Source organism: Rhinoderma darwinii, chromosome 6 (assembly GCF_050947455.1).
Source record: "Rhinoderma darwinii isolate aRhiDar2 chromosome 6, aRhiDar2.hap1, whole genome shotgun sequence".
Lineage (NCBI taxonomy): Eukaryota > Metazoa > Chordata > Amphibia > Anura > Rhinodermatidae > Rhinoderma > Rhinoderma darwinii.
Genome location: NC_134692.1, coordinates 109164539 through 109192380, shown reverse-complemented (window position 1 = coordinate 109192380; position 27842 = coordinate 109164539). Strand labels below are relative to the sequence as shown.

General features: G+C 41.9%; 2 protein-coding genes across 5 annotated transcripts in view; one reads left to right on the top strand and one right to left on the bottom strand.

The window, feature by feature from the left end:
- Window positions 1-4311, top strand: part of EMP2 (epithelial membrane protein 2) — a 70636-nt gene extending 66325 nt beyond the window's left edge. For all 3 annotated transcript variants that reach the window (XM_075831333.1, XM_075831334.1, XM_075831335.1), the window contains exon 5: window positions 2437-4311. In XM_075831333.1, the coding sequence (XP_075687448.1) occupies window positions 2437-2606 (170 nt within the window). In that variant the 3' untranslated portion in view covers window positions 2607-4311. The remainder of the gene's footprint in view (window positions 1-2436) is intronic.
- An 8772-nt stretch (window positions 4312-13083) lies between these two features.
- The window catches only part of ATF7IP2 (activating transcription factor 7 interacting protein 2), a 92608-nt gene continuing 77849 nt past the window's right edge, over window positions 13084-27842 (bottom strand). For both annotated transcript variants that reach the window (XM_075830092.1, XM_075830091.1), the window contains 5 exons: window positions 18389-18450; window positions 16895-16956; window positions 16651-16711; window positions 14955-15160; window positions 13084-13525 (listed from right to left, as the gene is read on the bottom strand). In XM_075830092.1, coding sequence (XP_075686207.1) covers window positions 13127-13525; window positions 14955-15160; window positions 16651-16711; window positions 16895-16956; window positions 18389-18450 — 790 coding nt within the window. In that variant the 3' untranslated portion in view covers window positions 13084-13126. The remainder of the gene's footprint in view (window positions 13526-14954; window positions 15161-16650; window positions 16712-16894; window positions 16957-18388; window positions 18451-27842) is intronic.

The window sequence follows — 27842 nt, the reverse complement described above, 5'->3', positions numbered from 1 at the left end:
GCACTGTTACACTAAATAGTCGTCGATCTTCTTAATTAGACGTTCTAATTGTTCATTGTTGTCATTTCATAAAATAATAAATGCTTTCATTATGAAACTATTATCATTCTGTATTCCGTATCATAGTTTTATAATATTGATCTATTTGTTATCTTAATTGAGGCCGGTTGCAGTCTTGTAATGCCTAATTAAGGAGATTAATGAATACTTCGCTTAGTCCTATCTTTTGTGTTTTGTTTCTATATCATTGTTTATTTATGTTCTCTACACTCTGGATAAAACATTTCTATTGTGTAGAGAATGAGGACCCTCCAGATAGAAAGCAGACCTTGCTGCTGGCAGGCCCTTGAACAGTAAGGGTATGTGCACACACACTAATTACGTCCGTAATTAACGGACGTATTTCGGCCGCAAGTACCGGACCGAACACAGTGCAGGGAGCCGGGCTCCTAGCATCACACTTATGTACGATGCTAGGAGTCCCTGCCTCGCTGCCGGACAACTGTCCCGTACTGTAATCATGTTTTTAGTACGGGACAGTAGTTCCACGGAGAGGCAGGGACTCCTAGCATCGTACATAACTATGATGCTAGGAGTTCGGTCCGGGACTTCCACCCGAAATACGTCTGTCCATTACGGACGTTAATGTGGTCGTGTGAACCCAGCCTTAGGCTGGGTTCACACGACCTATTTTCAGACGTAAACGAGGCGTATTATGCCTCGTTTTACGTCTGAAAATAGGGCTACAATACGTCGGCAAACATCTGCCCATTCATTTGAATGGGTTTGCCGACGTACTGTGCAGACGACCTGTAATTTACGCGTCGTCGTTTGACAGCTGTCAAACCACGACGTGTAAATTGACTGCCTCGGCAAAGAAGTGCAGGACACTTCTTTGCAACGTAATTTGAGCCGTTCTTCATTGAACTCATTACGAGGAGGAGCATTTACGTGTGAAACGAGGCAGCTGTTTTCTCTTGAAAACAGTCTGTCTTTTCACACGTAAATGCCTGCTATCGTGTGCACATACCCTTATTGCGTTTGGTTCCTGCTGCAGGGAGAAGATGTGACACGATGCCATTAGTGAATGGTTGATGCAGATTTTTAGTGCCGGGAGTTTCTATAGGATGGAACATGCGTTTTTTTTGTTTTTGTTTAAATTTCTCCATATTGACTTTAAAAGCAGTTGCCCTGGATTAGAAAAATAAAGATTTTTTTTTCCAGAAACAGCGCCACTCTGATTCGTGGACTATGATTGGTATTGCAGTTTATCTCCAAACATGTGAATGATAGCGGAATGCAATACCGGACATGTCCTATGGACAATGGTGGCACTGTCTCTGGGTGGAGAAATAAAATCAGATTTTTTCTAATTCTGGATAAACTCTTTAATGGTGTCTGAAGCTACCAAATAAGATTCCTCAAGCAAGTTAGATATACTTTCTGACCAATACATTTAATTTTTTTGTTCACGTTTGCCGCACAGATTCATTTATTATTTAGTTGACTGTAGACTTGGGTGATTGGCCCGAAATCAAGCAATAACCCTTTGACCATTAGTAAGTTCCCATGGCAACTGTAAGCACCGGGGAAGGTAGTGGAAAAAAATCTCCTTATGAAATTGGCGGTATATGGATGTAACGTAGAGTAATGCAGCCTAGAACAATTCGTAGGTTGAACGGAGCCATAAGACGCCTGTGAGGCCTTAACAGATTATTCTGCACTAAGCAGACTGTAGTTGCGGTCCCCACACATGTGGTGGATTTGTTACAGGTTCTTCCGCAGCAAAACCTGCATGTTACAGATTTCCCCCCCCTCTGATTTCCATGCGGAATGTTTTCACAGCACGTAGATGTCTTTTTCTAAAATCTCATCCACATAGCTGCTACTGTAAGGCCCTGTTTACACGGAGTATATAGGCAAGCTTTTTGGAGCGGAAACCTCACCGCAAACCTCATAAAAAACCGGCCGAAAATGCCTCCCATTGATTTCAATGGGAGGCGGGGGTGGTTTTCTCCCGCGAGCGGTAAAACCGCCTCGCGGGAGAAAGAAGGGACATGCCTTATCTTCGCGCGTTTACGCCTCTGACCTCCCATTGACATCAATAGGAGGCAGAGAAAGCGTATTTCGCTGAGTTTTTTGCCCGTAGCACTCAATGGGCGGGAGCGAAAAACGCAATTTTGAGGCAGAATTTTCTTCCTCCAAAAAACTCTGTGTGAACGAGGCCTAATCGTCCATGGATTTTCCATCCTGTGTGCATGTTTTCTCTTTCCTTTTGTTCATTTGCATAATTTGTCTTTATGGATTAAGAAAAAAGTATGACAAAACGAGCACCATCTCAGCATCTGCCGCCCCAAGGCACTGGCCTTAATTATACATCTAGACCTATAGAATTTTATATGTTGACTATATATTTTTTTCCTTTTAATCTTTTAGGCCTGTGTGTTATGATCGCTGCTGCAATCTACTCTTCCATGCATGAAGAATTCCATCCGAATATGAAAAAGGACGGCACATTTGGATACTCCTTTATTCTAGCTTGGATTGCCTTTGCCTTCACTTTCATTAACAGCATCATGTACTTGATACTTAGAAAGCGTAAATAAGCCATAGTATCAGCAAGATTAATTCTATCATTACAAAAACCAAATGCAGATAACCATTTTGTATATAATCATTTTAATGTGGTTTTGTAGTAAATGGTAACGTTCCTTAAACATGTACTGTTTTCTTAGCGTGCTTAATGCTAAGAATGACACATTATACAAGAATCCTGGAACATTGGCCCTTCTTGGGTTAATGGGAAAGAATTAGAATATTACAATACATGTATAATGTTTTACAACTTGAACTTTTTTGTTTTAATTTTATATAAATATATTTTTTGGGGGTTGGTAGATATAACAAGTTTTTATTGTCCAAGGGAGGGGGACGGGGAGGTTTTAAAACTAAAATTCATACATCTCAGTTTTCATTTCAGAAACTTATTTTTCCCCTAAAATTGCTGAAATGTTTAGTGTGGGTTTACACAACACTGAATAATTACAGCAGTATAAAAAAGAAAAGATTTTTGTAATATAGGTTATCTTAACTTTTTCTTGGTGTAGTCAGATCCCCCATTATTAAAGTGCATTGAAGCATTCCATGTTCCCCGACAGTTGTGGAACAAGCCATTAAACAGATAATGGGGGTACTGACAACACACAAGTGACCTCAGTTACCATAATTTGTGTTTTCGCTATAAAGTGAAAAATAACAATAAGGAAAATATTACAAACACTTTATTTTATAATGCTGGATAATTACTCGATATCGTGTTGGAGATAAAATGACACTAAAAATTCAATGTTTCACCAATTTAACTAAAAGTACACCATGAAAACATATAAAGCAGCAGGAATGATTTACATTACCCATGATGCATAGAAAGAAGACTAAAACAGATTATTTTTTTGTGATATGTTATAAAAATAAACTAGCCGTGCTGCAATTCATTGGACATTCCAGAATTTCAACTTTGTCTTGCAATTTACAACTATGTATTGTTTCTTTATCATAATTATTGGAAGTTTAGCGTCTTTATAGCCAGATTTTACCCCTTGAAGACTGTACATATATAAAAATGCAGATTTGTTCCTGGATCTGTTTTGCATGTAGTTTCAAATCTAGTTATGGAAATTGGTCATTTTATTGTTACAAAAGAAAAATATTACTTAAAAATGAACTTGTTGGTTTTTTTCCCCCCTTAATATATTATTGAAGAAATATTTATATATGGCATGGGCTAAAATTTTTCTAAAGGGGGCTGTGTGAATTAAAACAAAAACTGCATCCCACACCCCAGCAACAGCGCCACTCTTGGCCATGGGCTTTGTCTGGTATTGCTGAGAAGCCTGTTAAGGTATGGACTCCACAAGACATACGTAGGTGTCCTGTGCGACACTAGCAGCAGAACCTTTAAGTCCTATAAGTTGCAAGGTAGGGCCTCCATGGATTGGACTTGTTTTTCTAGCACATTCCACAGATCCTCGATCGTATTGAAGTCTGGAGAATTTGGGGAACAAGTAAATACCTTGATCTCTTATCATGTTCCTCAAACTATTCCTGCACAATTTTTGCAGTGTGGCAGGACGCATTATCCTGCTGAAAAAAAAACACTGCCACTAGGGTATACCATAGCCATGAAGGGGTGTCCTTGGTCTGCAATAATGCTTACGTATGTTGTATGTTTTAAGGGAACATCCACATAAATGTAAGAACACACGATTCCCTAGCAGAACATTGTTCAGAGCATCACACTGCCTCTGCCAGCTGGCCTTCTTAGAATAGTGCAGCCTAAGGCCTTATTTACACAAACGTGTTTCACGTCCGTGATACGCGCGTGGACCTATGTAAGTCAATGGGGCCATTCAGACATTGTTTTTCACACAGCGTGTGTCCGCTGCGTGAAACTCACTGCATTTCCTATACTTTAGCGTTTTTTGCGCATCACACACCCATTGAAGTCAATGGGTGCGTGAAAATCACGCGCAGCACACAGACGTGATTCGCGCAACACTTCGAGAAATGACGGGAAAAATAAAACCACCTCCTTCATTTCATTTTCGAAACCTCAAAACCGTGTCATAAGGATGCCATAAACAGAAAGAATGCCTGCAGGCAAACAAACCCTTTTTCCCAACTACCCCAAAATACAATAAGAACAATATTTTATTATGCTACGTATAGCAGAACAAGACAGACCACATATATGTTTTTAAAATAGTCACTGCCAAGAGCCGGACATGAAGGTAAACTGCTGATACAAATGCCGCACTGTGTTAGCAACCATGAGGGCCATCATAGGTAGCATTAACAAGTTAAATTGGCTAAGTGATAAGGCAGTAGATACGGCTTGAGGCAGGAATTAAAACAGAGCCCCCTCGACATGTTTCGCTAACTAGTAGCGTCCTCAGAGGTACACGGGACTAATTAGAGGACGCTACTAGTTAGCGAAACATGTCGGGCGAGGGCTATGTTTGTTTTAATTCCTGCCTCAAGCCGTATCTACTGCCTTATCACTTAGGTAGCATTTACAAGTTAAATTGGCTATGACGGCCCTCATGGTTGCTAACACAGTGCGGCATTTGTATCAGCAGTTTACCTTCATGTCCGGCTCTTGGCAGTGACTATTTTAAAAACATATATGTGGTCTGTCTTGTTCTGCTATACGTAGCATAATAAAATATTGTTCTTATTGTATTTTGGGGTAGTTGGGAAAAAGGGTTTGTTTGCCTGCAGGCATTCTTTCTGTTCATTGTATATTATACCTGCCAACTACCCTGGGTCTCCATTCATTTTTTGTCATAAGGATGCCATATGCGCGAAAATCACGCAGCCACGCACCAAACACTGATGACACACGGAACTGCAACGCGCAAAAAACGTAAATAAGGCCTAATGCTATCTCTTCCCCAGATAAGAGACCACACGATGTAAAAGAAAACGTGATTTATCAGACTTCTTCCGTTACACCATGGTTCAGTTCCGATGCTCACATGCCCATTTGTAGAAGCTTTTAGTGGTGTACAGGAGTTGGCATGGGCACTCTGACCGGGTTGTTGCTATACAGCAAGCTGCAATGCACTGTGTCCTAACACCTTTCTATTAGAGCCAGCGTTAACTTTTGCAATTTATGCTACAGTAGGTTGCCTATGGAGTTGGACCAGACAGGCTTGTTTTCGCTCCACACATGCATGAGAGTCTTGGACAACCCGAACTTGCTCACTTTTGGTAGGTACTAACCACTACATACTGGGAACTCCCCAGAAGACCTGCAGTTTTGGAGATGCTCTGACCAAGTCGTCGAGCCATCACAATTTGGCCTTTGTCAAAGTTGCTCAGATCCTTAAGCTTGCCCATTTTCCCTTACATCAACTTCGAAAACAGACTATTCAGTTGTTGCTTAATATAGCCCACCCCAATGTTGCCAGTTAGTTGTTCTGTGTGTATAAATAATCCCATTCACATGGGTGCTAAGGTTTCAGCTTGCCTTTCTGTTGAGTGGTTAACCTGACGGAAACCCTCAGCGGAAAGGAACACAGATGTGAAAGGGCCCTAAGCTGCCTCTAGTGGCAGCTGCAGGAAGCAATCAATTTATGTTTTAAATAGGTCTTTGCAGGGGATTTGAAGCTGTATAAGTGTACTCATATATAGTATCTGAGAAAGAGAAACTGTAGAACATACTAGTTTCCCCGTTTCAGATGGTGAAATTAAGATAATTGTTCCCACTTGGTAGCAAAAAGATGTCCGGTGTAAAAATAATAATTCTATATATAGCTAAGAGACACTGATTAGTCATCTAACAGCTAAATGATATAGTATCATTATTAGAATCATAGTAGGTATAGTAGTATAACTAGGATTCAGAGCTGCCCAAGGTTCTAGAATTTCCAGAGTCCAAATTTGGAGTTATGATGGGAACACTGGTGACACAAAGAGTTGGGGGTCTGTGACTTACTTGCCAAAGACTTTAATCATGAAGACTGAAAATGACAACTTTAATTTCAAGGTATGCTGGAATTAGATTTGAGTGAATTTTTTCTTGAGTAAAGAATTTAGATGGTGTAATAAAGTTGTAAAATATTCCCATCAAAGAATGGATTACAATAGCAAATGCTTAGAACATTAACCCCTTCAGGACCCAGCCTGTTTTGGCCTTCAGGACACAGCCAATTTTTTCAAATCGAACATGTGTTACTTTATGTGGTAATAACATTGGAAGCGATTCTGAGATTGTTTTCTCGTGACATGTTGTACTTTGTTAGTGAAAAAATTGTCGATAAATTTGGTATTTTTTTCTGAAAAATACCAAAATTTAGAAAATATATTGGAATTAGTCTGTAAAAATGAAAATCTACTGTCTTTCTGAAAAAACATAGAAATTTTTAATATTTGCAAGGAATAATAAAGAAAATGCACCCCAACATTTGTAAAGCAATGTCTCCTGATTACGGCAATACCACATATGTGGTAATAAACTGCTGATTGGACCCACAGCAGGGCTCAGAAAGGAAGGAGCACTATTTGGATTTTGGCGCACAGATTTTGCTGGAATGGTTTCGGTGTCATGTCGCGTTTGCAACGCCCTGGAGGGGCCAAAACAGGGGAAACCCCCCAAAAGTTACCCCATTTTGGAAACACCCCTCAAGGAATTTTTCTAGGGGTATAGTGAGCATTCAGACCCCACGGGTCTTTTGCAGAATTTATTAGAAATATGCTGCGAAAATGAATATCACTTTTTTTTCCACTAAAATGTTGAATTTTCACAAGGGATAAAAGGAGGAAAAAAAACACAATTTTTGTAAAGCAATTTCTCCTGAGTACGGAAATACCCCACATGGGGTCATTTTTTTTTCATTAGAAATGAATTATCCCATGGAGGACGGATCCATTTTTTGATTTATTTTCGTTTTTCACTCCCCACGTTCTTAGCCATAACTTTTTTTCTTTTTCCGTCAGTAGAGTGGTGTGAGGGCTTCTTTCTTGCGGGAAGAGTTGTAGTTTCTATTGACACTATTTAAAGTGCCATAAAATGTACTTGGAAACAGAACAAAAATTCTTTGCGGGCTGATATAGGAAAAAAATCTGATACCACTTTTTTGGGTTTTAGTTTTCACAGCTTTCGCCGTGCGGTAAAAACGAAAACTTTACTTTATTCTGCGTCTCAATACAATTACGGTGATATCAAATTAATATAGTTTTTTTTTATATTTTACTACTTTTACAAAGAAAAATCTAATCGTTAAAATAAAAATTGTTTTGTTTCACCCCATTCTGAGAGCCGTAACTTTTTTATTTTTCGGTTGATTGAATGGTGGGAGATCTTATTTTTTGCAGGACGAGCTGTAGGTTTTATTAGTACCATTTTTGGTACATAAGTTGTATTTAATTTTTTTTTTGAGAGCTAAAGTGACAAAAAAAACAGCTTTTGGAGGTTTCAATTAAGTTTTTTACGGTGTTCACCGTGCGAGTTAAATAATGGTAGATTGTAATAGTTTGGCCTTTTACGGACGTAGCGATACCAATTTTGTTTATTTTTTTTACATTACTTTAGAAGAAAAAATGGGAAAAGGTTTTTTTTTTACTTTAAACTTTTTTCTCTCACTACTAAGACGTTTAATTCTTCTACACATTTTATTAGTCCCCTTCTGAGACTTGGACCAGCGATCATTGGATCGCTGGTACAATATACTGCAATACTAATGTATTGCAGTATTGTTATTTTTACAGGCTTCTGTAACCGCACGATCACTGTTCCTGTCCGTTAGTCCTGGGTGTCAGCTGTAATACACAGCTGACACCCGCAGCGTATGGAGCGGGCTCAGCACGTGGGCCCGCTCCATACATCAACCCCCACACCATGACCATCTATTAAGTCATAGTGCGCAAAGGGGTTAATGCACGGATGGGTGTGAATATTGCAATTTTCCACTGGTATGCCATTTTAGTGCATAATATGTTGTGCCCAGTTTGTGCCACTGAAGACAAATACCTCAAACGTTAAGCGGGTCCTCTCAGGTATGGCGATGCCATATATGTGGGCGCAAACTGCCCACTTGGACTTAACTTTAAACACGCCCAGTTGTACTTAAGTCCAAGTGGGCGTGTATTGTGTGTGTACATCTGGGTGTTTTTACTTGTTTTACTAGCTGGTCCGACACGATGCAGGACCTGGGGCAGGAAGTGACGTCACAGCGTGATCTCTCGAGAACACGCTGTGTGTCTGTGCACTGCCAGAAGCTGGGTGTTAACGAAGAGAAGCGGATGATGCTGATTCGTCAGCATCATACACTTCTATTCACAACGCCCAGCTAGTAAAATAAGTAAAAACGCCCAGATGTACACACACAATACACGCCCACTTGGACATAACTTTAAACACGCCCAGTTGTACTTAAGAAAGGCTCATTTGCATAAATATAAAAATGCTCATAACTTGGCCAAAAATGCTCGTTTTTGAAAAAAAAACAAACCGTTACTGTAATCTACATTGCAGCGCCGATCTGCTGCAATACGAGATAGGGGTTTGAAAATCTGGTGACAGAGCCTCTTTAAGGCCAGTGCATGCTTTTATATTCTAATCTGTAAAAAAACAAAACACATCTAAAATATATGTCAATATGCAAATGAAATATCTAGAGGATACATGAAGCACGCCGAATAATCCCACACATTAGGTTTTATTGACATAGACAGAAAAACAAAATAGTTACACAATCTGAAAAGCAACTCATATTTATAAAAATTCATAGATGTGTAGTTTTAAGGAAGAAAATAAAAAAGTAAAGTTACTTAAAACCTATACTCCGAGTACCTGCAATGCAGAGGCCAGCCGTGTCCCCCACCAAATTTTAAATGTGACGGCAGTTGGGAGAGAAGATGATTTTGTTGTCCAGGAATAGTGTTTTAGCACTTTACACTATTCTTGCCATCAAAAAACAATGGAGTCGGCAGTGCTATTCTTGCCGTCAAAAGCAGCGAAACGCCAATGGACCCTACTAGAAGTTAATAGCATCTGTCAAACATAAAAAATACTCAGGATTTGCTCCATAGAAAAAGTATGGGTATGTCACACTATACGTTTATTTACAAATATATACATCAGGTGGGTTGGGGTTCAAACACAAGGAAGGGAAAGGTACACTCAGGGCAGCTTTGGATGCTTTTAATGGACCAAAACTGCCCTGTGTGATCCTGGCCTGGTTACCTTACAGGGCAACATAAGAGCACTGGAAAAACCTCTAGTATGGCAAGTACTCATGTCAGGAAAACCCTGTCAACCTCAATGAAAACCCATCAACATCAAAGAAAGCATAGAATGGGCTAAACATACATAAAATGATGTTAACACATTTCTAGACATTTTATACTTCATAAAAGACGGTCTATAAAGTGAAGTACAATCACAGCATAATACTTGTACAATTTCATCAATGATGCCCTGCACCCATTCTTCCCTGAGTTCACGTACTTGTCGAAAGTAACTAGAAGTGCATTTGCTTGGAAGTCATTTAGTGGTCTAGAGTTCTCCTTCACACCCAGTCTGTACTGCATTGTTGGTGGACTGCTCAGAAAGCTACCACAAATCCTCAGCCATCATAGATGGTATCTCTAGGACAGCTACACTAGTCTTTCGACATAACAGAAGCCACATTGCTTTGCCTGATCCGTTGTGAGATGGATACCACCAGCACCCGACAGACCCCTTTGACTTATAATGGGGTCGGACAGGTTCCAGAATGGGGTTTATGATTTTCACAGGAAAAATAGCGCTGCATTCAGCGATATTTTTCTGAACAGAGCCACCAATGCAGATGTGATCAGAGCCTTAAACACAGGAGCAGATTTCTCGGTTGCCCTGGACTCCAGGCTCATAGCACTTACCTATGCTGATGCATTTCAACTAGAGAGGAGTAATTTTGCTGACTTGCCAGCTACTAGAATGCATTGGGTGAATAGATTTGCCAGATTCCATTTAAGAGAACAAGCCAATTTAATCTCCCGTTGTAATTCTATGTAAACTGGTTAATCTGATAGTAAGAACAGGAGTGGTCAGGACGGTTTTCAGCCTATAGATGTAGCCATTCAATTCACTAACGGCAAGCATAGAGAAAAAATTCATTCTGAAAAACCTGCGTAAGAGAAGGAAAGTTGATAGAAACAATTAAAAAAAAACAATACTCACCTGTTCAATCCCCCAGGCGTTCCCATCGGCCTTTGTTGACTTTTCCCCAGAAATGACATGCCGTTCATGCATGTAACCACTTCAGCCAATCACTCCCCTCAGGGGTGATGCTAGAATGTAAGGCACGAGACAGCTGAGGCCAGTGATTGGCTGATGTGATTACGTGTATGAATGGCACATCATCACTGCGGGAAAGTCAACCAAGACCTGCAGGGACCAGACGTGCAGCGGTGCTGCTCTTAAAGTATTTTTACAATCCTGGACAATTAAAGACAGTGAGGAAATATATCAAAGTTGCTTAACTCTTCATTAGATCAGGATTACATGTTATTTACAGGACAGGACGGCAGTTGTGCTGCTGCTAACACTCATTTTGTTTAACCATAAGGTTTCTTTTGCTTGGCAAGAATCGCATAGTCTGCAGCAATATTGTTCCCCAGAAGGTAAACATGACTGATCCATTATAAAAGCAATGAGATTTGTCAGGATTAATTTCAAAGCCACCCTGTCAAAGTGGTCATGGCTCCTTTAATAACAGAAGCCATTAACCGAACGTGGACAAAGCGTTAAAAAAATGCATATGGAGGGATGCAGATACCGCCCCACCCTAACACTTGCAAATACTAGTAGTATCCTTTTAGAATTCATCTATGCTCGATTGACATTTTAGTTTGAGCGGTTGCTTTTATTAATTAATTACAATGAAAAATCTGCATTACCCTGTAGATAGTCCAAGATGTCCAACAGACACCGGCTTGGCGAGTTGCTCGTTCTACCTTTGAAAAGTCAGAACAAAAAAAAGGACATGCAGCCTCTTTTCTATAAATAGGACTTCAAAATATGAGTTTTGCTATAATACAAGTTAAAAAAAAAAATATTCCCACAACCACCCATGTCCTTTTCTGAAGCACTTGGATGGATCAGCAAACCATGGCTATTGCCTGAATTATAAACTATGGCAACTTCTGCCCAATAAGCAGTGATGTGTAGAGATCCTTGCTTGAGGTGATGGAAAGAAATCCCATTCAATTCTACATAAAAGGAAATGAACAGAAAATCAAAGTCCAAAAGGTGATCGCCACCTTCAAGAACTAAGAAAAATCCTGTAAAATGAGGCCTCCGGCACTGCACAGATCAAGTACCAGAATGTGCTACTTTACAAGAAACCTCTTTTCAACCTAAACTAAATGATAAAATATGTTGAGCTCAATAGTAAGGCCATTGGAACTAACGAGGTATGGAGTAAATATATAGATGCAGTCAAGCTATATTTAAAGGGATTGTCCAGGATTAGAAAATTAAATTAATGAATGGAACGGAACTATTAGATACAATGGGCAAGAATGGCGCAGTTTCTTTAAAAAAAAAAAAAGCAAGCAGATCCTTTCGAATGCCAGACTACCTATTTAATTGGCTGAAAGTTTAAATTGAACAGGGTTTGGAATTAAAGGGGTTTCCCCATCAGGGACAGTTATGACATATCCACGTTCTACCTCTCTGCGTTGCGGCTGAAGCGTGTCATTTCCGACCATGAAGAAGAAGAACACCGTGTAGCTCGCTGAGCTACTCGGTTTCCTTAAGTCCCATAGAACTGAACTCTAGTTACGGAAACAGCGTAGCTCGCTTTCTAGAGATAGGTGCAGGTCCCAGAGGTGTGACCCACATCTGACATTTATGATATATCCTGTGAATATGTCAAACGTCCCTGATGGGAAAACCCCTTTAAAAAGGGGATTGCGGGGGAAAAACATTGATGGCTTATCCTTAGAATAGGTCTTCAATGTGTGATTGGTAGGGGTCTTCAGCAGAAGGGCCTTTAGGCAATGTCCAGATGTGGCGGTTAATTTCCACCACAGATTTTGAAGAGATGCACAGCAAAATTTGTATGCGTTACATGCGGATTTCACCCTTTGCACTGCGGAACCTGCACCGCAAATGCTGAGAGTCTGAACCTGGCTTTAAGGTTTATCCAGGCACATGTGCAGCTGTGTTTAGTTCTTCAGCTCAGTCCCATTTAAGTGAATAGGGCGGAGATGTAGTACACATCCGCACGTACCAATGAGCCACTTTGCCTAGGTAAACAACGATCATTTGCTGATTGGTAGGGGATCCTGGGAATCGTACCGCAACTCCCCCTCCCCCACACATTGATGGAAACATTTTTTGCCAGAGAATCCATTTAAAAAGGTGTGTGGATTGTTAAACTTATTATAAAACTGTACAACACAACCCTATACCATCCTGTACAGCTCAAAGGCAGCAGTAAAAAAAAAAAAAAAAAAAAAAAAAAAAAAAGGATTATACAAAACAAAAGTAGCTTTAAAATAGAAGAACCATAAAAGAAAACAAAGACTCAATATGAGTGAAAACAATTCATATACTTTGGGTAACAGTGACAAACTATTTCTTAGAGGAGCTCAGAGGCTTTAGCGTAGTAGACTGTATATCGCACAGTGGTCCGAAGCGTCCATTGGCATCTTTGGCTCTCATGGCAAAAGAATATGTGGTGTCCTCAACAAATTGTGTGAGCGTACAAGCCATTGGTAATGGTAAAGCCTTGATTTCACCTATCTTTTTCCAGAGTTTTTTGGGGTTGTTTGGATCTCCCTGGTGTACATAAAGGCAATAGGCTTTAGCAGGAGCACAGCTGGGATCAGAATTGTGGATGTTCCATGACAAGGCGATGCCTTTGGGGTTTTGGACTTGAGCAAGTCTTAGATGAGGCTTTTGTGGAGGCTTTAACTCTGCACATTCAGGGTTTGATGACGTTTTTAGTATGGCCACTGACTCGTGTATCTTCTAAGAAAGAAAAGGACAACATAAAAGTGACTACGTTATAAAAAGGCTTCTGAGAAAGTGTTAGGGTATGTTCACATGGCAGCGTCCGATACGGCTGAAATTACGGAGCTGTTTTCAGGAGAAAACAGCTCCGGAATTTCAGACGTAAATTGCTCGTACTCGCGTTTTTCGCGGTGGCAATTACGGACTTAATTGGAGGTGTTTTTCAATGGTGCCAATGAAAAACGGCTCCATTTACGTCTCAAGAAGTGACATGCACTTCTTTGACGCGGGCGTCTTTTTTACGCGCTGTCTTTTGACAGCGGCGCGTAAAAAAAATGACCGTCGGCACAGAACATCGTAAAACCCATTCAATCGTTTGCCGACGCTTTGGAGCCGTATTTTCGGACGCAATTCGAGGTTAAAACGCCCGAATTACGTCCGTAAATAGGGTGTGTGAACCCAGCCTTAGACATAATATGCAGTGAATCAAAACAAATTGGTACAAGGGGCCATAATGAAGGTCTATAAAAACTACTAAACAATTAGACCACAACACACATTTAGGTATACTGAATATTAAACTGTGCACCGATTTGCAGTGGAATAAAAATTTGAGGTGGAGAGAAAACTATTTAACTTTTATTTTACGGAAAATTGCTCTCCAGGGCCTAATATTTAGGAGGTGGGCATTCCGAATTGACATGAAGTTCTGGTGGTTGCAGCATCTACTGCTCTTCTACCCACACACCTGTATTGATATGTGCCTCATACAGGCAGGAATCACACAATGTTTACGCAGGTTTGCAGTTGTGTTTTTTTGCAGCATTTATTATTTGCCAAAAAACACTGCTGCCGGATGTTCTTGAAGATCTATAATAAACTATGAGAAAACCTATATTCACAGCATTTCGATTTTTGCGGATCAGTGTCTTTTTATCCAAAAGGCAGTATGCTGGAGGTATCGGTTTTTTTCTAGTGTTTTTGCCCCACAGGCTTTTGTATAAAATTTCACAAAAACGCCTGGAAAATGTATGTGCAAAATGACTCGTTTGTGAGGCCTAAATGGGTTGTCTGTTAAAAATGAAGCAACATTGCAAATATTCTTCATTAAAAATATCTTCGTTTTAGGTCGACAGCTCCTATGGTAACAGACTACAAAAACTCTGTGTAGTCGGATTCTGAAGTCACACTTGTTTTCATGAGGACATACATTTTGGTAGGTTAGCAAGAAGTAGGGGACAGATAGATGGCAACATGACTGCAGGCTCAGACTACTCATAGGGTTTGTTTGAAGTATGTTACGGGCATGATGCAGATTTTCAAATCTGAAGTATGCCCTATCTTTTATGGATTTCACTCATGGCAATGCAAAGGGTAAAATTAGTACTTGCCAGTGGATGAAAATATAGTATATAATAATATTATTATTTAATAGCGGTTCTCTTACCTCTGATGAAGGCGATTTGGGAATGGCCTGTTTTCCTTCCTTTACATCACAGCTTAATGAAGACTCATTATTATCCCCCGACGTCAGGTCGTTCATGACAGAGTGTTTATCAGAAACATTTTCAACACTAACTTTCTCTTGAGACATTGTTGCTGATGCAGACGGACCGCCATTTGGAATACATTCTTCAGTAACCATTTTTGAATCTGAAAAAAACAACTATTCTTATATTCTAACATTTTGGACCACTACTTCAACTACAAACTTGACCTTCAATAGTCATACATCTTATTAACAATAGCTCCAGAATACATGAAAAACAGGTGTTTAAAGCGGATCTGTCATATGCTGCCCTGTCTGAGGTCAGCATATAGAAGTGATAGACAATGATTTCAGGGGTCAGTCACTTTTTGGTTAAATTAACATAGTTTAGGAGAATTTAAATATTATATTTGTGGCGCAATTCACCTTGATTATCTATCTATCTATCTATTCATGCTCCCCCGCACTACAGTCGCACAATTTTCCCTCTGCCCAGCGTGTCCATCACCTGTGACGATTCCCCTTTACCATTTGACATGACAGATTTTGTAAATGTTGGGGTTCTATGAATCATGGCCCCAGCTAATCACTAGAACAGAAGGGCTGCAGCGCTCTACTATACACTATGCCCTTGACAGAATATTACCACTGAAAACAATGACTTGAGAGGAATGAGTAGATAGATTTTCAATGACATTAGATGATGTGTAAAGATAAACCTTCTGAGAATTCTGCTTAATCCGCACCGCAAAACCGTGACGATTTACAGTACAATACCCCATCTACACAGAAATATGAGAACGCAACAGATTTTTAAATGCATAGGGTGAAATTTGTGACATATCTGCAAAACAATCCGCCAGTAACGTCTGAACATGCCCTTAGCATTTGGGTCAGTGTAGCGCTAGGAATGACATAAGCAGCATAACAGACTTCTTTCCTATAAACATTCCACTCATTGGTATGGCAGAAATTTTCCTTTTTCAGTAAACTGTGTACATCAAGAAGCATAACTGCTCTCTTCCCACGTCTCGGTAGTGAGATGGCGCATGCGGGTTAGCGGCGCTCTCACTACACACAGGGCGAGCATGCGCAGTTCAGCAGCACTTGCTTGTTCTGTCTCTTCAGCTCCCAGGGTTGCTTGGGTAACGTCCTTTTGAGTGGGGCAGCGGGTGGTCATGTGGTCTGAAACTTGGACCGTCCATTCTGCCATCCGAGAAATGACGGGGCTGCCGATTAGGAAGGGAAAAGCATCTAGGAGATGGTTGGGAAGGAAAAATTCTTTATGCAATTCCTGTAGTGTAAAGTTGGAAGTGGAGGTACTGTTTATGGTGGACTATAATGCTACGTTCACACATTGTGGAAGGACCAACTAATTGTTACACATATTCAGTAGGAAATCGCACATAAGTACAATGCAAGTGAATAGGGTTTAGAAATCTAGATTCACATGCTACTTAATAAATGTGAGAGCTTGCTGAATAAATTTACTGTTACAGATTCCCTGCAGGAATTCCACAGGTTTCACCAACTGTATAGGAATGGTGTGAATCTGCATCAAAACCTGCATGTTAATACACGTAGATTTGCTTTTGGATTCTTCAGGTGTGAATATGGCATCACTGGCTGTAAACGGTTTATCACTTGACGGTACCTTTATCAGATTTTTGCCCTTCATCATCAGTTAGATCAATTACTGTCTTGACTGTCTTTTCCTGTTGAAGAAATACAATACCTTATAATTTTTTTTTGGGAGTAATTAATTATGGCATCATACAGCATCATGAAAGCAAATACACAATCCATAGAGAATAGGATACAGAAATCACTCAGAATGTTACTATCATAAGTGATTTTCTATAAGCAGCTCACATAAAATACGCTAAAAAGGTTCCTACCGTTCGCGAAGAATGAGCTCTCTTATTATGCTCCATGATGGAGTCCATGATTTTTTTCATAGCTAATAAAAGAAAAATGTAAAGGGTTATATTTCTTTACAAATATGACCAAAGCAGCTAGATGATTATAGAAGTGTTCTCCAACCAGAGGTTCAAGAGGCACATACGGCTATCAGGACCCCTTATAGGTGGCGACACAGCAGGTGTCTGTTTTAGGCTTCCTGCACACGAGATGGAAATGCTGCTTGCAGAAAGTCTGCAGCGTTAAGGCAAAACAAATGAACATGCTGCAGGTTGACAATCCGAACCAGAGGTTAATTTCTGCATGTGTTTTTTTTTTTTACAGATTTTATCGGCAGCGTGTGGATTAGATTTGTTTAAATCTCATCCGCTTTGCTCCTACACTTCCGAATTTCCACACTGAAATTCTGCTGCATTTCCGTCCTGTGTGCAGGAGGCCATAAAGCGAATGTCCCCCTTTATCATCATGTGTTTTAGGTCCAATAGACATCCGATAGAGCATGGAAAAAAAGACGTTTAACAGAATCCCACTGGAAAAAAATATGTCTATTTCTCCATAAGTAAATCGGAGGCATGCAGCGGTACAGTAGATCCCTATGTAAATCTATGGGTTCTGTATTTATGGCCCTGTGCATGAGGCCCTCAACACACAAGTTTTGGTCAGACAGATTTCCTACAGAATGGATGTATCATTTTCTAAAGGCTTCTTTCACACTGCGTTTTCCTTATATATTTGACATGTATTGGGAATGAATCCGGCGCATAGGTCAAAAGTACCCAGAGGCTTCCATTACACCAATATAGGTTAAAGAGCTTTGTTTGCTGGATAGCACAGCCTAGTCCACTACGCTATTCTATCCAGAGGCATCAGTAAAAAAAAGTGTGTGTAAAACGCATACTTTTTTTTTTTTCTCTTATCCTGGTAGCCTATGGGTGACAGATGCCATTCCATATACTTCGTGGGCTTTAATAGCTTATAAACAGATGCCAACTAAGCCTATGGGTGATGGATGAATTAAATGGATGCCTAACAGCGGCACCCGTCAACCATAGTCTATAATGGTATCCGTTTAACGCATATGTCATGAAAATGGTAATGAGAGTTCATGACTTATCCGTTAAACGGATATTATTATCGTCTATGAGTGATGGATGCCACGGTTAGGCATCGGTCACAGCCTCAGTTGAACACATACATCAGGGACCATTAAATACTGTGTGAAAAGAGCCTAAACTAAGTGCACAGTATCTATTGCGTATCTGTCTGGGAGGAAGAAAACATTATGCTGTCATGTACTCTTTAATTTTTGATGGCTATCCTGCTTCCTGGCAGTCTCACACTACATATAAGCTATTTTCGGTAATAAAATGCTGGCACATCATGCCATATGGAAAGTTAGAAGTTAGTAAAGGCACTACATAACAAATGCATACATATGAACTAGTGAACATTGTATTTTTAGAGCTTCGTACCTGCGCTGTCCATTTTTGTTGAAGGATTATTTGGACGTTCTGTTTGGAATGGTTCTAGGTTGCTGAAAAGAAAATCAATGCATTTAATGGTTTTCTTTTAATGAGGATGTAAAACATTGAGCAGAATAAATTGGGAAGTCATTATAAAAAATACAATGATTTATGCAGCAAAATAGTAGTGCAAGAAGTCTAGTACATACACGACAAATGATACAAAACCTGTGTTACGAAAAACAGATGAGCGCAAACCGATTCATTCTGTGTTAGATTCCCCTATAGGTTAGAATTTTTCCTTGAGCAAGACATTAATATGAATCTTCACCTCAGTGCCACGAAGATATTAGGAACTTGTAAACAATATATTAGGGAATATATACAAATTATACAAATTAGGCAGCACTTGACCGAACCTGCTGAATTATTGTGTAAAGGGGTCTACCGACTCTCCCTTGACCGCAGATGTCGGAGGGAAGGAGGATTGGGCAGGTTGTCTTTCAACATGCCTGATCCTTTGTTCCCACAAGAAATAGTCTGCTGCAAGGTGTCTGTCAGTGACCTATTCCCCTCTGCCCATTGAAATAAGCATGAATGCTTGGCCGAACCCAGTGTGCATGTTTTTGAGATTCAGATTTTTTTTTTTTAAATATGTATGGACATCTTTAGTTATAAAAGAGGAATACAGGAAATTGGGGGGGGGGGGCTCTAAAAAGATAGCCATCAGTTACATCAGTTCTGACCCAAACTGAATGGTAAAAAGATGTGAGAAATTAGTCTTCTGTCCATCTGAAATGGATTCTGTCATTTATGTTAAAGTGTAGCTAAACGTTTGACAAACTTCTGACATGTCATAGTGATATGTCAGAAGATTTGATTGGTGGGGGTCCGAGCACTGAGACCCCCACAAATCGCTAGAGCGAAGCAGCTGAAGCGTTCGTGTGAGCGTTCAGCTGCTTCGTGTCTGTTCGGCTTTTTCCGGAAATAAATGTATCGTGTACGGACTCAATAGAAAGCCTATGAGCCTGTACTCCGATACATCGGCTTTCCGGAAAAAGGCGAACAGACACGAAGCGGCTGAGCGCTCACACGAACGCTTCAGCTGCTTCGTACTAGCGATTGGTGGGGGGTTTCCGTGCTCGGACCCCCACCAATCCAAACTTCTGACATGTCACTATGACATGTCAGAAGTTTGTCGAACGTTTAGCTACACTTTAAAGTTTGAAATGAATAAAGAAAGAGGACTATAAAAAAAACAACTGCAAATTATTCTTGGACATATCCAAAGCTTGTAAAATCCGACTTCAGTGCCTAAACGAGATTAATGTACATTCCAGACAACTACAACGTGGCTCTCAGAGGCGGTGTGAGATTTTCAGAGCTGGGGAAATACCTAAGCAGCACACAAGATCTCGGGGCTCTGGTGGTACTGGAAACCACTTCAGGTATTAGAATAGTGAGGATTCCAAAAAACAGACACCTACCATTCCATATTCATTTTCATGGACTGGCAAGTATGAATCCATAAGGAAGTTGCAAACAAAATTCCCCCCAGACCCTTTCCTTGTGGTTCTGCAGAACATCCTAGCAACAATGTGGGTCTGCATTTAGAAAAAAGGTTGTCCTGGTGAAAATTGGAACGTATGTAAAGGTAAAGAGTATGGGCAGCACAGCAGAACCAGATAAGCCTGCAGGGCCCAAATGGGTGCCAGACTCCAGGGAACTGACTTGTAGATCCCACAATGTCCAAACAAAAAGTAAAAGAGGCAGCACTCCAAGCAGATGTCGGAAATAAGGTAGATTTATTCTCCCATCAGTGCAAAAGCCAGTGCAACGTTTCAGCTGTTCAATGCAGCCTTAGTCAAGCATTTTTACTTTTCGTTCGGCTTTGTATGTGGAATTGAAGTGGCAGATACCATCATTATTGGCATAGCGTGTCTTCATTAGAGGAATGATCCCCAAACTCTTACAAGTCAGGATGAGCTAAAGTAAGGCTCTGTTCACACCGCACTTGGGGCATACATTTTGCATGTCCGATTTAAGTCCATGGGATAGGTCATACATTTCTGATAGGTGTGTGTCCTAGTTCTGGGACCCACACTTATCTCGAGAATTGGGCTTTGTGGTTTCCTTAACTCCCTTAGAAATCAATGGAGGGACAATATCAAACTGGTCATGCCCCCTGAGGAAGCTGGAAGGCGAAAACAGTCGGGTATATCATGGAGGAGAATGTTTTGACTTGAAAGCAGTTCTGCCTAAAACTTTGGGCACATTTTTAGGGGATTATAACATTAAAAGAAGCATGGCTTGAATCCTGTAAGGTTTTGCACAGTGGTGTATATTGATATACCCAACAAGGTGGTTAGGGCTCAGATTAGGGACACAGGCTTATTCAGACGAACGTATAATACGTCCGTGCTACGCGCGTGATTTTCACGGACCTATGTTAGTCAATGGGGCCGTTCAGACCGTCCGTGATTTTCACGCAGCGTATGTCCGCTGCATAAAACTCACGACATGTCCTATGTTTACAAACATAAAAACAGTGTCATAATGATGTCGACCGTGCGAAAATCACGCAGCCAAGCACCATATGCTGCTGACACACGTAACTTTTATGGACTTTTTGCGCACGCAAAACGCTGCGTTTGTGAATGCTCGTGTGAATCCGGCCTTAGGGAAATGCACTACTACCTTGATTGGCCTACATAGACATCTGTAGCGTACAGACAGAGGTGGAGAATTAGCCACTGGATTCTCAAAAAAAGGAGAATCTGAATCGTGCTATATAAAATAGATGGAATCCTCTGTTAAAAAAGGCAAATCTATTACTCTGTTAGCTCCTCCCACACAACGCAGAGTTATCCGCAACTACTAATCTGTACAGAAGGGAAGCTTCATTGTTATCAATGGGGGAGGAGCTACATGTTGAATTGTTGGGCTACTTCAGTCTGTACATAAGCAGGGGGAGCAGAAAAACAAGGAAATGAGCAAAAAATCTGAAATCAGAAAACCGTCCAACGGACAACCATCCACGTAAAAACAACAATTGGGAGGAAGCTGTGTCCCCCGATGGATGAGCAAAGCGGAGTACTTAAAAAAAATATTGTTTGTCTCACTAGGGAACACAGACCAAGGGCCCCAGACGTGGGAGCAGAAGAAGAAAAGAAAAAAAATGTAATAATCTACTCCACAGATGCCTACCAGACCTTGCGTCCCAGCATAGCATCTGCTGATGCAAAAGTGTGCAATCTGTAAAACTTGCCAAACGAATGTAGTCTTGTGCACATGAAGAGAAGAATGGGGGTGCTCTCCCTTTGACCGGGTAGGCTTCGCGAATAGTCAACCAAATTCAGTAGGCAATAGTAACCTTAGGCCGGGTTTCCACGGGTCGGATACGCTGCGTAAAAACTGTGCAGCGTATCCCACCTGGAACCCGCAGCACCTTCCTTCGAAACGGAATTTCCGCTGCAGAAAGCAGCACTGTGAAAAAAGCAAAAAAACTTTCACACTTAGGGTATGTTCACACGGCAGCGTCCGTAACGGCTGAAATTACGGGGCTGTTTTCAGGAGAAAACAGCACCGTAATTTCAGCCGTTATGGCAGGTTGAGGTGCTTTTTGCTGCGTCCATTACGGACGTTAAATGGAGCTGGTTTTCCATGGAAAACGGCTCCATTTACGTCTGAAGAAGTGACAGGCACTTCTTTGACGCAGGCGTCTTCTTTACGCCCCGCCTTTTGACAGCGGGGCGTAAAAAAAATGACCGTGTGCACAGAACATCGTAAGACCCATTCTAATGAATGGGCAGATGTTTGCCAACGCTATCGAGGCGCATTTTCGGACGTAAATCGAGGCGTAAAACGCCCGAATTACGTCCGTAAATAAGCCGTGTGAACATACCCTTACCCTCTCCCACTTCTCCATTCGTAGTCTGGTCTCCTAAGATGAAGTTGCAGGCCATGTGACACTGCAGTCTGATTGGTTGCAGCTGTCACATGGGATACGTCGTCATCCCAAGAGGCTGGACTGAAGGAAGGATTCTGGGTATGTTTTGTGATTTTTAAGATGTGATCACTGCAATTCCACCGTAAAAGTCGCAACACATGGCTTTGTTGCAGGTTTTGCATCCACATTAAATTCAATGGGGAAAACTCGCAACAGGAAATCAACGAAAAAACAGCATACATTGATATGCTACGGAATTAAATTCCGCACCACAGGTCAATTTATTAGCGTTTACGCTGCGTTTTTTCCCCGCAGCGTGGGCATGAGATTTTCTTAATTTTACCCACTTCTCTGCTACTGTAAATACTGCAGAATCTCCGCACAGAATTCCGCAGCGCTTACACTACGTGGGTACCCAGCCTTAGAGGCCATCAAACCCTTCCGCAAACCTTCCGAAAGAACAAACAAGGAATCAGACCTGCAGAAGGAGGAAGTGAGTGACAAGACCACCCCTTAAGGCATGGACAACATGTTGTGAAGAGAATGTTCCCCGAGATACATCGGGGACGAGCAATAGGAATGTAAGAGGACTTTCTCGTTGAGATCAAAGAAGATCACCTTGGGCAAAAAAAGAAAGGCTCTGTACGTAGCACTGCCTTATCCTGAGGCAGAGTTAATAACAGAGAACAAGAAAACGGGGCTGGCAGCTCAAGATCCCTCCTCATAGAGGTCACTGCCACGAGGAACGTCACCTTTCCCAGTGAGGAGACATAAGGAGATCTCTCGTACAGGTTCAAACAGAGCTGGTTGCAGAGCTTCTGAAAACAAGGACAAGTCCCATGAAGGGGTTAGTGATCGATAGGTGGAACTGCGTGAGCAACCCTTGGCAAGAAAGTCCCAATGTCAGACTTGGATGCTAGTGGTCTGTTGAAGAGCACAGACAACGCAGAGACCTGCCCTTTAAGGGAACTCCAGGCAAGACTGTGGTCAAGCCCTAAAATCCTGGACAGAGAAAAAAAAAAACTATGGGAGGAAGATTCACACCAATGTAGGCAAGTCTTCCAAGTACAGTGGTAACTTTGGACTGAGAAAGGCTCTCTAGCCTACATGGTGTGGATCACCCGCTCTGACTGCCACACCGTTAAACGTAGCGACTGAGAACTGGGATGGAAGAAAAGTCCCTGAGAGAGTGGATCAGACCGGAGCAGCAATGACCAGGTGACGTCAGCCAGCAAATACCAACAATGACTAGGCCAATCCAGGGTCACGCGGATGGTGGGAATCCCCTTTGCCTTGGTCCACCTGAGAAGTGTGGGAAGAGGTAGAGGGGGTAGAAATAAATTAGTCCTATTGAGCCACTAAAGTGTAGACCGCTCATGCTTTGGGATCTAAAGCTCAAGATATGAATCGGGGAAGCTAATGGTTGTGCCTGAATGCCATGAAGTCATCATCTGGCCTGCCCCACCTGGCGTGGATCTGGTCGAAAACCTATTGATGGAGACCACGCCCCTGGGATAACCCATTTGAGACTGAGGAAATCTGTGATCCAATTGTCAACCCCTGGGATGTAAACTGTCGAGAGGGCGGGAACATGAAGCATCACCTACTCCAGGATCCTCGCAGCTTCTGCTATTGCTGCTGAACTCTGTGTTCCTCCCTGGCAGAAGTCGCACTACATATTTTCCAGCAGAGCTAAAATACTCCTTTTTTTCTGCTGCTGGTAATGCTGCAACAGATAACAGTCTAACCACAGCACTTACAACAGATGCTTTACATATACATACACAACTGGGGGGGGGGGGGGTGAATAACAAAACGTGTCCCCTCATGCACTACAGGTTCCAATCTGGGGCCACAAATTGTATTATCCCTCCGAGGGCCACATTTAACTTACCAGACATAAAGAGTACACCCGCAGGGGCCACAGCAACAATCATAACAGGGTCACAGTTAGCTAGAGCCTCGTGATATCCACACCTTAGGAGCCAGTATGGTTAGGATATGTATGAGGTCCCTACTATGCGGTCATACTAGGAGCACATCAGGGGCCACACACAGTTCCCATTATTTGATACTGGAGACAAGCTGCCTGCTTCGCCCTGTCAGCAGCACTTGTTATCAACCTTTTTCCCCACCTGCCATTGCAGTGGAAGAAGGAGCAACCCTGGGGGATGGGTGAGGATGAGAGCCACCAGCTGAGGGACCGTCGCACGGTCAGGCGAAGTATAATTTGTCGGTCCAAGGAATCCAGGGAGCGGTTCCACCGGGAGATATGTCTAACACAGCAGTAGAGGGGTCGCTATGCTCCACTTTACAAAAGAGGGGACATGGTGGTAACAAGGAGTCCACCCAGGTACCGCAGAAGGCAAGAAAGATACTTTCCTTAATAAATGTGGTAATAGCAGAACCGAAACTATCACTGTGCTGCCAAGTAAATAGTCCCTAACTCAAAAGTAACTGGCTCAGAGTCAGAGGGGGGATCTGAGGGTAAAATATATGCCCAAGGGCTGATTGCTGGGAAGAAGACCGGAGTACTGGTAGTTCCACCCACGAAACGCAGGAGCAAAGATGGCGTCCAGAAGGAGGTTTGCTGCCGTAGGTTGAGAGCAACTCATGGCAGTGCGTACTTGTCTGCACCATCTGGTAGGAGATCTGACAGGAATGCGACTGACATGCAACAAGTGGAGTGGGGAGGAAGGCCAGGCTTGCCATATTTACCTCTAATGGAAGGCCACCTGCACTTCCAATATACAGGGGACCTTTAAAGACACCCCCAACCTGTGCCATCCTCTGACATGGTGGAACACTGATGGGGAGCAGCAAAGAGGGGTGACCCTCAAGCTGGTGGGCAACAGAAGAGTTTAGGCTTAGTTTTGTATTATGATTTCAACCATTTAAAGTTAAGTCGCTAATTATTATTGCAACATCTATGTGGAACTAAATATTAATGGCCGAGGAGATGCAACCAATGTCTTAACTGTGTAGGAGTGCCCCACCGATCACGAGTATAAAAGGAGTTTCAGCATTCAGTTAATCACTGCAGCACCTTCTTAGGGTATGTTCACACACACACTAATTACGGACGTAAATCGGGCGTATTAACCCCCGAATTACGTCCGAAATTACGGCTTGAATGTGTTGACAAACATCTGCCCATTGAAAGCAATGGGCTGACGTTTGTCTGTTCACACGAGGCGTATATTTACGCGCCGCTGTCAAAAGACGGCGCGTAAATAGACGCCCGCGTCAAAGAAGTGACCTGTCACTTCTTGGGGCGTAATTGGAGCCGTTATTCATTGACTCCAATGAAAAGCAGCGCCAATTACGTCCGTAATGGACGCGGCGTTCAAGCGCCTGCACATGCCGTTACGGCTGAAATGACGGGGCTGTTTTCTCCTGAAAACACCCCCGTAATTTCGGCCGTTACGGACGCTGCCGTGAGAACATACCCTTAGTTTTCCCAAAACCGCACCGCTCTTGCCTATGGGCCGTGTCTAGTACTGAAGTTAAGTCCCTTTCAAAGAATGGGTTTGATCGGTTACCAGAAAGCAGACATAGCGCACGGACAAGTCCCTGGTAAAATTTGGAAGAGAATGTGTTTCTTCACCTAGTAGCATGGCCCCATATTTTTATGGACTGGTGGGGGTCCTTAGGATATGCCATCAATGTGTAGTCCTAGAGAACTCCTTTTAAGGGGTTCTCCGGACATTTTATATTGATGGCCTATCCTCAGGATAGATCAATATCAGATCAGTGGGGGTCCAAATCCAGGAACCCCTATCAAACATCTGATTGAAGGGGCCGGAGTGACTAACACCATGCCCGTAGCGGCTGTGCCTAGAGTTTGCAGCTCAGGTCCCATTCGACTGGAACTGCAATCCCAGGCACAGCCGCTACGGATGTGTATCGTGATATGCATGGTATGCATTGAAGAGGCTGCGGTGTTCATCGCCGCAGACCGTTCAGTCAGCTGATCGGTGGGGGTGCCGGGAGTCACCCCCCTATCAGATATTGATGACTCGGTCGAAGAATAGGTGATCACTATAAAATTGACAACTGGGGCACTTTGTATTCCCGGCCTTAAGATCACAGGGTTTGCTGGTGTTATTCAGCTAAGGAGATCATGTTAGGGTACTGTAGATTTACATTCACAGAATTTTCTGTCAACTCTCTATCTCAGGGTACTATACGACTGCATTGAGGTATGGCAAAGTTAGATTTACTGTAAATTCTCATTTAACATTTCTGCTACTTCGATTCGGAAAAGCCAAACTAGTGAATAATACAACAGTGTGCTATATACAATGCATTCGGAAAAACTTCAATTTTTTCATAATAAGGCCTTGTGCTAAAATAAAAAAATAAAAACCATTTTCCCATCATTCTGCACTCATTACCCCATAATGACAAAGTGAAAACAAAATGTTAGTAATCTTTGCTAATTTATTGAACAGGAAAATCTAAAATATTGCATTGATATACAGTGAAGGAAATAAGTATTTGATCCCTTGCTGATTTTGTACGTTTGCCCACTGTCAAAGACATGAACAGTCTAGAATTTTTAGGCTGTTAATTTTACCAGTGAGAGATAGATTATATTTAAAAAAAAACCTGAAAATCACATTGTCAAAATTATATATATTTCTTTGCATTGTGCACAGAGAAATAAGTATTTGATCCCTTTGGCAAACAAGACTTAATACTTGGTGGCAAAACCCTTGTTGGCAAGCACAGCAGTCAGACGTTTTTTGTAGTTGATGATGAGGTTTGCACACATGTTAGATGGAATTTTGGCCCACTCCTCTTTGCAGATCATCTGTAAATCATTAAGATTTCGAGGCTGTCGCTTGGCAACTCGGATCTTCAGCTCCCTCCATAAGTTTTCGATGGGATTAAGGTCTGGAGACTGGCTAGGCCACTCCATGACCTTAATGTGCTTCTTTTTGAGACACTCCTTTGTTGCCTTGGCTGTATGTTTCGGGTCATTGTCGTGCTGGAAGACCCAGCCACGAGCCATTTTTAATGTCCTGGTGGAGGGAAGGAGGTTGTCACTCAGGATTTGACGGTACATGGCTCCATCCATTCTCCCATTGATGCGGTGAAGTAGTTCTGTGCCCTTAGCAGAGAAACACCCCCAAAACATAATGTTTCCACTTTCATGCTTGACAGTGGGGACAGTGTTCTTTGGGTCATAGGCAGCATTTCTCTTCCTCCAAACATGGCGAGTTGAGTTAATGCCAAAGAGCTCAATTTTAGTCTCATCTGACCACAGTACCTTCTCCCAATCACTCTCAGAATCATCCAGATGTTAATTTGCAAACTTCAGACGGGCCTGTACATGTGCCTTCTTGAGCAGGGGGACCTTGCGAGCACTGCAGGATTTTAATCCATTACGGCGTAATGTGATACCAATGGTTTTCTTGGTAACTGTGGTCCCAGCTGCCTTGAGATCATTAACAAGTTCCCCCCGTGTAGTTTTCGGCTGAACTCTCACCTTCCTCAGGATCAAGGATA